At 44.3% G+C, this 10802-nt stretch overlaps 1 protein-coding gene across 1 annotated transcript in view; it reads left to right on the plus strand.

Moving 5' to 3' along the window:
* Window positions 1-5952: 5952 nt before the first annotated feature.
* Window positions 5953-10802, plus strand: part of ALLC (allantoicase) — a 17380-nt gene continuing 12530 nt past the window's right edge. Inside the window, exons 1-4 of the mRNA XM_069973067.1 lie at window positions 5953-6036; window positions 7817-7914; window positions 9641-9691; window positions 10566-10653. Of these exons, the coding sequence (XP_069829168.1) occupies window positions 7828-7914; window positions 9641-9691; window positions 10566-10653 (226 nt within the window). The 5' untranslated portion in view covers window positions 5953-6036; window positions 7817-7827. The remainder of the gene's footprint in view (window positions 6037-7816; window positions 7915-9640; window positions 9692-10565; window positions 10654-10802) is intronic.

Below are 10802 nucleotides of genomic sequence, written 5' to 3' on the forward strand. Positions count from 1 at the left end.
TGAATAGATATAATTTGCATCTCCCCCTTACATTGCTTTATTCTAGTGATCTGGGGGCATTGCCTTATAAGTTAGATATCTCCAATAGGTGGCCCTAGAGAGCCTACTCTTTTCTTTCAGGAAGAGAGCTAATTTGCATATTTTATTTTTCCCAGGGAGCATTGCCTGGCCTATAAGACTCCCTATGACAGACGATATGAGGCAGCATTATCTTGTATCCAGCATTCTCCTTTATCCATACATAGAGGACGGAATGGACAGACAAGGTGGCCTCTTGTATTTTATATACATGACCCTCTGTGTGTGCTCTCATATGTTTCCGGTTTGTGTTCCTCCCTATGCTATTTAATGTCTTCACATCAATAACCACTCCTTATACCAAAGTAAAATAGATATTGTAGATGTGTAAATATAGTGGAATTATGTAAATGAGGCTAAATCCCATTATATTCAGCCTCCACTTCCAGCAGAGAACAGGTGGCAATCCACCTTCGGATTTTGCAAAACTACGATTCCCATCATGCCTGAAAGCTTTTGCCATCCAGGAATGATGGGGACTGTAGTTTTGTCCGTAGACACTTGTGGTGTATGTGTTGCAGTGAAATGATAGAATCAGGGATTTCGTCAAATCCCGGGAAATGATGGAATGACCGCGCCGTTATTTCCCTGGGAAATTGATCAAATCACTGATCCCTTTCAGGGAAATGATGGAATGAACTCTATCATTTCCCCCTGCGACATAGAATTCACTTACCGTATCGCCTCTCTGCTCCCCCCGGCCTGTCCGCTCTGCTCCCCGTCCGCCTCCCGCCACCTCTCTGGTCCCTGTTCCACTCGTTTCCCCTGCTACACACCTCCTGCTCCCCTGACCTGTCCGCTATGCTCCCTCGTCCGCCCCGACGCCGTATGCCTGCCGGGAGGTGTGCCGCTCCACTTCCTGTCCGCCTTTGGTCCCGCCCTGCTACACAGCTTCTGCTCCCCCTGCCCATCCGCTAAAGTGTGCTGCCTGCCCGCTCCCTGCCAGGAGGTGTGCCGCTTTTCTCCCCGTCAGCCTTTGGTCCTGTCAGCCCCGCCCTGCTCCCCCGGCCCATCCGCTCTGCTCCGTCGTCCGCCCCGACGCTGTATGCCTGCCGGGAGGTGTGCCGCTCTGCCCCCCCCCGTCCGCCTCCGGTCCTGTCCGCCCCCCCGCGCGCCACATGCCTGCCGGGAGGTGTGCCGGTCTGCTCCCCATCAGCCGTCAGCCCCACCCTGCTACACGCCTCCTGCTCCCCTGGCCGGTCCGCTCTGCTCCCTCTTCCGCCCCGATGCCGTATGCCTGCCGGGAGCTGTGCCGTTCTGCTCACCCATCCGCAGCATGCCTGCTGGGAGTTCCTCTCTACCCCAAGCTGAGCGACTCCTCCATCGTTCATTCCATCATTTCCCTGAAAGGGGTCAGGCATATGATTAAATCCCTAGGGAAATGATGGAACGGCGCGGTCATTTCATAATTTCCCGGGATTTGATTAAATCCCTTAGTGATTTGATCAAATCCCTGATTCTATCATTTCACTGCAACACATATACAGGCGAATGGATGTCCCTAGAACAGATCAATATAGGGCTCCATTGCTTGGAGTTGGTTCTTATTACCAGCACTGGGTCCCACTCACAGAGAAAGGTGAAGGTCCCAGGGTGAGGAGCCCCCTTTACCTGCCCCGGACCCATGTCCTGCAGCGTGATATGTTTATTGTAAGAATTCGTTTAGTTGTCTATCCAATGAATGTATCAGGTTACAATACTATCTGATGTCTTTTCTAGTTCGGCACAATCCCAAACACATAATTATTACAGCTGAAAACTTTGCTTTGTTTTGCCGTATTGGTTTTCTGGTGTCTGTATAATTCTAAATAAAGAGTCATTTTATCTCCATGTCTATAACGATAGTAAATGGGTTACGTTTGAGTGTTTCTGCTGTTTTGATGAGTAAATTTACTGAAGATACAAGATACTGACCACAGATTCGAACCTCCATTATACACTTGCTAGTGTGATGTGTGGAGGATACACTGTCCCGTGCTGGTGTGATAATCTGGGGAGGACACACTGCCCCCTTCTGGTGTAATGATCTGGGGAGGACACACTGCCTCCTGCTGGTGTGATGACCAGGGGAGCACACACTGCCTCCTGCTGGTGTGATGATCTAGGAAGGAAACACTGCCCCCTGCTGGTGTCTGGTGTGATGATCTAGTAAGGAATCACTGCCCTGTGCTGGTGTGATGATCTAGGAAGGACTCACTGCCCCCTGCTGGTGTGATGATCTAGGAAGGACACCCCGGCCCCTGCTGGTGTGATGATCTAAGAAGGACTCACTGCCCCCTGCTGGTGTGATGATCTAGGAAGGAAACACTGCCCCCTGCTGGTGTGATGTTCTAGGAAGGAAACACTGCCCCCTGCTGGTGTGATGATCTAGTAAGGAAACACTGACCAGTGCTGGTGTGATGATCTAGGAAGGAAACACTGCCCCCTGCTGGTGTGATGATCTAGGAAGGACACACTGCCCCCTCCTGGTGTAATGATCTGGGGAGAACACACTGCCTCCTGCTGGTGTGATGATCTAGGAAGGAAACAATGCCTCCTGCTGGTGTGATGATCTAGGAAGGAAACACTGCCTCCTGCTGGTGTGATAATCTAGGAAGGAAACAGTGCCCCCTGCTGGTGTGATGATCTAGGAAGGACACCCCGGCCCCTGCTGGTGTGATGATCTAGGAAGGACACACTGCCCCCTGCTGGTGTGATGATCTAGGAAGGAAACACTGCCCCCTGCTGGTGTGATGATCTAGGAAGGACACACTGCCCCCTGCTGGTGTGATTATCTGGGGAGGACACACTGACCCCTGCTGGTTTGATGATGTGCGGAGCCATGTGAGAGTGATCACTTCTAGTCGTGGTACAACTAAGAGACGCTAACAGCTCGGTGATATGTACAGAACATCCTGTGTTGTCTCTCATGGCTCCCAGCTGCAGTGTAATGATCCCCACACACACACAACTGTCTCCCAGGAACGTCTCCACCATTTTGCATCACTTCCCTGGCTATATAGAGGACACAGCTGGGACACAGCTTCGGCAACCAACAAATATTTAGGATCTACAGGCCCACCTACAATATCCATAGTCAAATGGAACCGGTATCCTACATACCCAGTTGTATCTGATCTTGTATCTAGGGTTAGAAAACAAAGCTATGTTTTGGCATAAGCAGCGCCACCCCTGCCCTCAGGTTCTATGTGGTATTACAATTCAACTCCATTCACTTCAATAGAACTGAGCTGCAATACCACATCTGAACTGAGGTCAAGAGTGGCGCTGTTTCTGGAAGAAAGCAGACATGTTTTTGTAAGCCTGAATAATTCAAAATCCATAAACCAAAAGCCATAGAACTCCTCATAGTTGTGATAGTCTTATATCCCTTTAGAAAGACTGACTAAGCAGGTTGAGAGTTATTCTTCATCAGGACGTCTCAGTCACGTTTCCTACAGTCTAATGCAGAAAGACGTTTTTAGCGCCTAAGCAACAAAATACTTCTGTTTTATGAATATTAACACCATGGATCATGTTAGATATTATGTGATAGAACCGATTCCTCCTTTCTGTGTGATCTCGGGATGTGGGTGCACAGAACACACGTGTGATCCTAACCTTTGCCCCTAGCCGTAGTTCAAAGTAGACGCCAAATGCAATAATCCTAGATTAAATAATAAAAAATCCTCTGATATGAAATATCCAAAGGGTTCACAGGGAATAAAACATGAACATAGGCCGAAACAGTCAAGAATACATGTTTGATATTCGGGGGGATCTTCCCTTACATGTGTGTGTGTTTTTTTTTTTATCAGATTGGACCTTGAAACAAGGAAGAACGGACAATGTTTAAGGGATACTCCGGCGAACATTTTATTCTTTGAAATCAATTGGTTTCAGAAAGTTATACAGATTTGTAATATACTTCTACTTAAAAATCTCCAGTCATCCACTACTTATCAGCTGCTGTATGCCCTGCAGGAAGTGTATTCTTTTCAGTTTAAAAAAAGTGCTCTCTGCTGCCACCTCTGTCCATTTCAAGAACTGTCCAGAGCAGGAACAAATCTCTATAGAAAAAGTCTCCTGCTCTGGACAGTTCCTGACATGGACAGAGGTGGCAGCAGAGAGCACTGTGTCAGACTGGAAAGAATACACCACTTCCTGCAGCACATACAGCAGCTGATAAGTGCTAGAAGACTGGAGATTTTTTGAACAGAAGTAAATTACAAATCTATATAATTTTATGATACCAGTTGATTTGAAACATGATTTTTTTTTTTTTTTTTTTTGCTGGAGTACCCCTGAAAGAAAAAAAAAATTCTCCTCTTTTCTGTACAAATGACTCTATACTCCATTGGTCATAAAATACTAGGGAGTGAGTTTCTAGAACATCATATGAGGCCTTACTCTTACTTATAACAAAGGTTACTTTCTTGCTACGCCACTCTGTTCCGAAACACTAAATAAAAAAAAGAATAAAAAAAAAAATGCTACTTGGCATGCCATTGGCTGTATCCATGTTTTTCAGGACTTCCTAAGGCTACATCCAACTTCTCTTTAGTCTCTTTAGTTTCAAACCATTTGCCTCCTTGTGATGGTCTTTGTGCTCCCTAACATAGCTGCAAATCACTTAATTTACCAAAAATGACTCCTTTTCCTAGAAAATAGCTGTAATGTCTCACTTCTCTACGATCTGCTGTCCACAGCCTGTTGTCAGAGGATTTCTGTCTTTAGTAACAGCCAGATCAAGACAAAGTGCATAAAAAGGTGGTGGGGCTTAACATGTGCTATGTGCAGGAAAGACCCTGAGAAAGCCTGGGCTGTGTACCTGCAAGCTGAGCCAATGTTCCTGAAAGGTAATTTAGGGAGAAGTCCGGCGAATTATGAAATCCGCTAGCCAGCAGGGGGGAAATTAATTACAAGAACGAACTTACCTCTTTCCGTACACACCGTATGCAGTAGGACCGGCCGCGGGACCACTGCCGGGCTCTAAGATCTCCGGAGCTGACACATCACAACCCGGCTGAGGATTGGAAGCTCAGCCAGTCAGTGACTGGGGCGGGACACCATTCCAGTCACTGATTGGCTGAGCAGCCTGTCCATCAGCCAGGACAGGCCCTTTTCCAGAGTTCTCCTTTAAGACTTTAATCATTAAGCACCCATAAGGCTCTGGGCAGCTGTCCCTTGTGTAAATAGCAATGTACCTACTGCTGTATGTCCACAGTGCTGCAGCATAACCTACCTCTCCCTGTAGCTTCTCAGATCAGCAGCGACAGAGCATCTCTTTTCCTTGCTATGATGCTGCTGTTCATTTCCTTTCTGCTCACGTAGGACCTTGTAAACCCGATGCATCAGTAACCCTATCTCCCCCACATGACATCCAGCACTGTATTGTGTAAATCATCAGCTGAGCACATTGCCAGCCTGTTCAGTTACGTTCCCCAATAGTAGAAGAGTGTGTGCTGTGATTGACAGGGAAAGACCTGTGTGTGCACTACTGGCAAACACCATGAAAGTTTTTAGATAATATTGTGGGGTTACAGTTGATTGTATTGTGCTGCTTACCTCTTCCTCTATAAGGGTGCGTTCACACCTACAGGATCCGCAGCAGATCTGCAGCAGATTTGATGCTGTGTTCAGTTATTTAAATGAAATACGCTGTGGATCCGGTAAGTGTGAACTTACCCTAAGGATGCATGATCGGTGTTAGCCCAGCACACTGATGCTCTCTTATATGATATTATGGACAATATAGATTGGTGGGTATCATCGTAACATATAGTTCAGCCAATGTTGTATTCTGCAATGTCTGCAACATTCTCGTCTGCAGGACGATCTATAACCGGAGTAACTGATTGACAGGGTGGTGAAGAAATGTCTCTTACTGTATTTATTTAGCCAGTGCTACGTCCGTGTACAGACAGTCCTACTGAGAATCACAGAGGTTCATGGTGTGTGAGGATACCCAACAATAAGGTAGGACTGAATGAAAGTGCTGCCCACTGGAGTGACTCGGATTTATTCTATATAAAAATAACTTTTGACATGTCATCAGGCATGCCAAAAGTTATTGACTGCTGAGACCTGCTGTGATCAGGAGATATAGCCGGAGAGAGAGATGTATCTTTCATTACAAACAACTTTGAATATATCACTATTAGAAGTAAATATAAGAAACTTGGGGTTAGAGGGATTACCAGTGCCTTACACTACTCAGTACTGATCTATAATGTCCTTCATGCTGCTGCTACTTCTTATGGTTTGTTAAAAAGGTGGAAGAGTTTCTATGTGTAAGTGTAGACATTATAAAGGTTAGTCTTCGTCCACTCTGGAGGTTTTTGCATATAGGGACAGATCTATCAATCGAGGCTGATGGGGCAGGCAGATGTCACCGGGGACTGTCCCTATGACTCGTGGTTCAGGCAGCATGAAAGTGATAACAGGTTCCCTTTAAGGTTCTCTAGTTGGAACCCCTGGTAAAGACTTTTAATCTGTCCTTTAGGGTGCCTTTACACAGAGAGATTTAAAAGCCAAAGCCAGGAATGGATTTGAAAAGAGAAGAAATCTCAGTCTTTACTTTATGACCTGTTTTCTGTTTATAGTCTGTTCCTGGCTTTGGCTTCAAAAATCTGTTAGATATATTTCTCTGTGTAAAGGCAGCCTTAGGTAAGGGATGATTGTGATTATCATAGAAAAACCCCTTTAAGCTGACATTACACATATTAGAGCTGCAGTGTAAAGCATGGAAAAAGATATATATATATATATATATGTACAAGAGTATACAGTATCAGTATAAAAGTATAACAGGAGTATAACAGGACACCAGGGAAGGGTATGGTGGTAGTAGGGGGTCGGATAGATATAGCTATCACTAATGAAACACACCCCAGTAATAAATATACAAGTTGGACTGTATGTAATCCAATGTGAATTAGGCTAAATATGGGAATTCTTTCCACCGCGGAGACCACAATGTTATACATTTTTGATGAGCCCCCTGCTGGTCGTCGAGCAGATTCTCCGTATTTCATTTACATCCATAATAGTTGGGACAGCGGGGGATTCTCAACTTCTGGTTATAGAAAGTTTAGTTTAGGAACATGGAGTACTAAGTAGTGCTGAAGAAGGCAACATTTTATATTGGAGGTTAACCCCTTCCTAACTCTGCGTCTAACTATGGATTTTTTTTTCATTCCTGCTTTTCAAGAGCAGTAACTTTTTTTTATGTCCTCCTTGACATAGCCATATTGCGCAGCTTGTTTTTTGCTGGATGAGTAGGTACCATTGGTGTCCTGGAAGTGGAAGTTATAAGGAAGTCGGCCCCTATACCATTAGAAAATACACGGAGTGTAAGGGTGGTATTACACGGAACGATTATCGTTCGAAAAATCGTTAAATCGTTTGGATTTGAACGATAATCATTTCGTGTAATAGCAGGCAATGATTAAACGACCAACGAGAAATCGTTGATCGTTTAATAGGATCCGGACCTATTTTTATCGTTTGATCGTTCGCTCATCGTTCGGTGGAATAAGAATTCACAGCTGAAACGTACGCAATAGCGACGACTAAACGACCGCAAGAACGATCATAAATAACGGAAAATTGCTCGGTGTAGTAGTACCCTTAATGTTCCCCGGATACAAAGAACTTTAATAGGATTAAGGAGTCCATTGTCAGTCACAAGTGATCTAAAAAAAAAAAAAGAAGACAATTCAGTTCCTGATTATACATTGCTTATTTTCTGTTGAAGGAAGCACCGACATGTCTTCAAAAACAAGAGAAGATGAAAAACCCGCCCCAGGATTTGTACAGATGAATAACCTGGCCTGTGAGAGTGTTGGAGGGAAGGTAAGTAATAGAGATGAGAGCCATCTAACCTGCTGTTATATCCCTATTGTATAGGAAGATATGTCTCCTTCCTTCATCCTCGGCGCCGTTTCGGTGCAGTTAGTTGTTTGCTCCACGGTCCGGTAAGACCATTAGGAGCACTGCCCACCCCAATATTGACCATCTGGCCCATCCCCGGCCATCCAGCTCCATTCATTATCATTAGAATGGGGTGGATTGGCACTATGGGGCGGGCAGAGCTCCAAACAGTCTTACCGGACCGTGGAACAAACAAATAAGGCTGTATTCACACGTTCCGCATGAAACACGGATGTGAAATGCCTGTAATGGACCCCTCCCCGCCCAGGCAGCATCTGTGATAAGATGCTGGGAGTGGGGGAACTGTACAGATATGAGCTGCGCTGTAATCAATCAGCGCAGTTCCCCCGCTCCCAGCATCTTAGAGTCATTTAACCTGCTGATAGAATTTCCCTTTAAATGCTTGAGTCTCCCATTGATCTCATTGGGGTTCATTACTCTTTTTAGTGCTCACTCAACGCTAGTGTAGACATCTCACACCTGTTGATGTAGACCAGTCCTTCCTGCAGAGACCGGTGTTGTCCCATTATCAGACCTGGTTAGTAGTCAGGTTACTACACAGTATTCTTAGTAAACACGAGGGGACAGGCTTTTCTGTTCAGTGATCCCCAAAACAGCAAATACAGGAAAAATAGGTAAAACATTAACCGTCTGGATACCTGACCTAAGTTACCTCTCACCTTGTAGATGTTCTCTCTTAGTAATAAATAATTCTGTTAATATATTGTAAAATCTTGAAAACAAGTATATGAGGATGTGCCAGAAATTGCCAGAGATTTTTAATTTATCTCCAGTCTTCCAGTACTTCTCAGCTGCAGAAAGTGGTGTATTTTCTCCAGTATGGAGAGCAGAAGAGGTTTTCTATGAGGATTTGCTACTGCTCTTGACAGTTCCTGACATGGACAGAGGTGGCAGCAGAGAGCACTGTGTCAGACTGGAAAGAATCCACCGCTTCCTGCACGACATGTAGCAGCTGATAAGTACTGGAAGACTAGATTTTTTAAATAGGAGTAAATTACAAATCTCTTGCACTTTCTAGATTTCTTTGGTAAACCAACCCTTTAAAGGGGGGTTATGCAGCGCTACAAAAACATGGCCACTTTCTTCCAGAGACAGCACCACTCTCGTCTCCAGTTCAGGTGGTTTTTGCAATTACGTTCCATTCACTTCTATAGAACTGAGTTATGGTGCATTTACACAGAGAGATTTATCTGACAGATCTTTGAAGCCAAAGCCAGGAACAGACTATAAACAGAGAACAGGCCATAGAGGAAAGACTGAGATTTCTCCTCTTCTCAAATCCATTCCTGGCTTTGGCCTAAAAAATCTGCCAGATAAATCTCTCTGTGTAAACGCACCATTATGAAACCAAAACCCAACCTGGAGACAAGATCGGTGCTGTCTCTGGAAGAAAGTAGCCATGTTTTTCTAACGCTGGATAATCCCTTTAAACATTCTGCAGACTAAATAACTATTTTGCTGGTCACTACATTTGCAGCATTGCGTTCCTGCTATGTGACATCTACGGTGGTTAAAAAAGAAAAAAAAAAAAAGAAGTTGAAACTATTATAACTAGCAGCTTGGCAAACAGTTGCAGAAATCTGGTGGCGGCCATGATATATTCCCCTCTTTATGGTTATTTTTCCAGGTGTTATTCGCTACTGACGACTGGTTCGCTGCAGCTGATAATCTTTTAAAAGTAAGTTCCTAGTTTATTATTCTGTCAGTTGGATTTATAAATAAAAACAGTTAATTGCTTTTTTTTGTGGGAATAAAGGGGAACTCTGGTAAAAAGTTTTTTTTTTTAAATCAACTGGTTTCATAAAGTTATATAGACATGTAGTTTTCTTCTATTACAAAATTTCAAGTATTCCAGTACTTATCAGCTGCTGTATGACCTGCAAGAAGAGGTGTATTCTTTCCAGTCTGACACAGTGCTCTCTGCTGCCACCTCTGTCCATGTCAGGAACTGTCCAGAGCAGGAGAGGTTTTTATGGGTATTTTCTACTACAGTTCCTGACATGGACAGAGGTGACAGCAGAGAGCTCTGTGAAAAGAATACACTTCTTCCTGCATGACATACAGCAGCTGGTAAGTATTGGAAAAATTGAATTTTTTTTAACATAAAAGTAAATTACAAATCTCTATGACTTTCTGACACCTGTTGATTTGATTTATCCCCTGACGGAGTGCCCCTTTAAATAATATAAACAGTGAAAAGGACAGTTTATGGTATTCCCTGTCTATAGTCATTTCTTGTTACAGTCTCTGGGGGTCATTATAAGTGTGTACTGTAGTAGAAGACATAAGATGGTCATACTCATAAGAGGCTGAACCTGGCCCCATGTCTTGGATTAGATGTGTATGGAGGCCTATACAGGAGTCCGAGCCTTGTGATGTGTCTGGAAGCAGCTTACACCTGGTTCACAATACTCTCCTGGTCAGAAAGCTATGCTGACATATACCGTGGCCCTCCCGCCATCACTAGGAGCTATGGACTATGTGCAGTCTACTAGTGACTATGTATGGTCCATTTGGGCTCATCCACTTTACATTGATTTCTTTTTTCCCAGAAAAGTGACCCGGAATTTAAAGTAGGACTGTTTACAGAGTATGGGAAATGGATGGATGGCTGGGAGACTAGACGAAAGAGAATTCCAGGTGAGGACAAAGATTGGTTAATGTATGACCTGTTATAGTTATACTTAGGGTACGTTCACACGTACTGGATCCGCAGCAGATTTCAGCTAAATAACTGAACACAGCATCAAATCTGCACCATCAAATCTGCTGCGGATCTTGTATATGTG

This window comes from Dendropsophus ebraccatus, chromosome 6, assembly GCF_027789765.1.
Source record: "Dendropsophus ebraccatus isolate aDenEbr1 chromosome 6, aDenEbr1.pat, whole genome shotgun sequence".
NCBI lineage: Eukaryota > Metazoa > Chordata > Amphibia > Anura > Hylidae > Dendropsophus > Dendropsophus ebraccatus.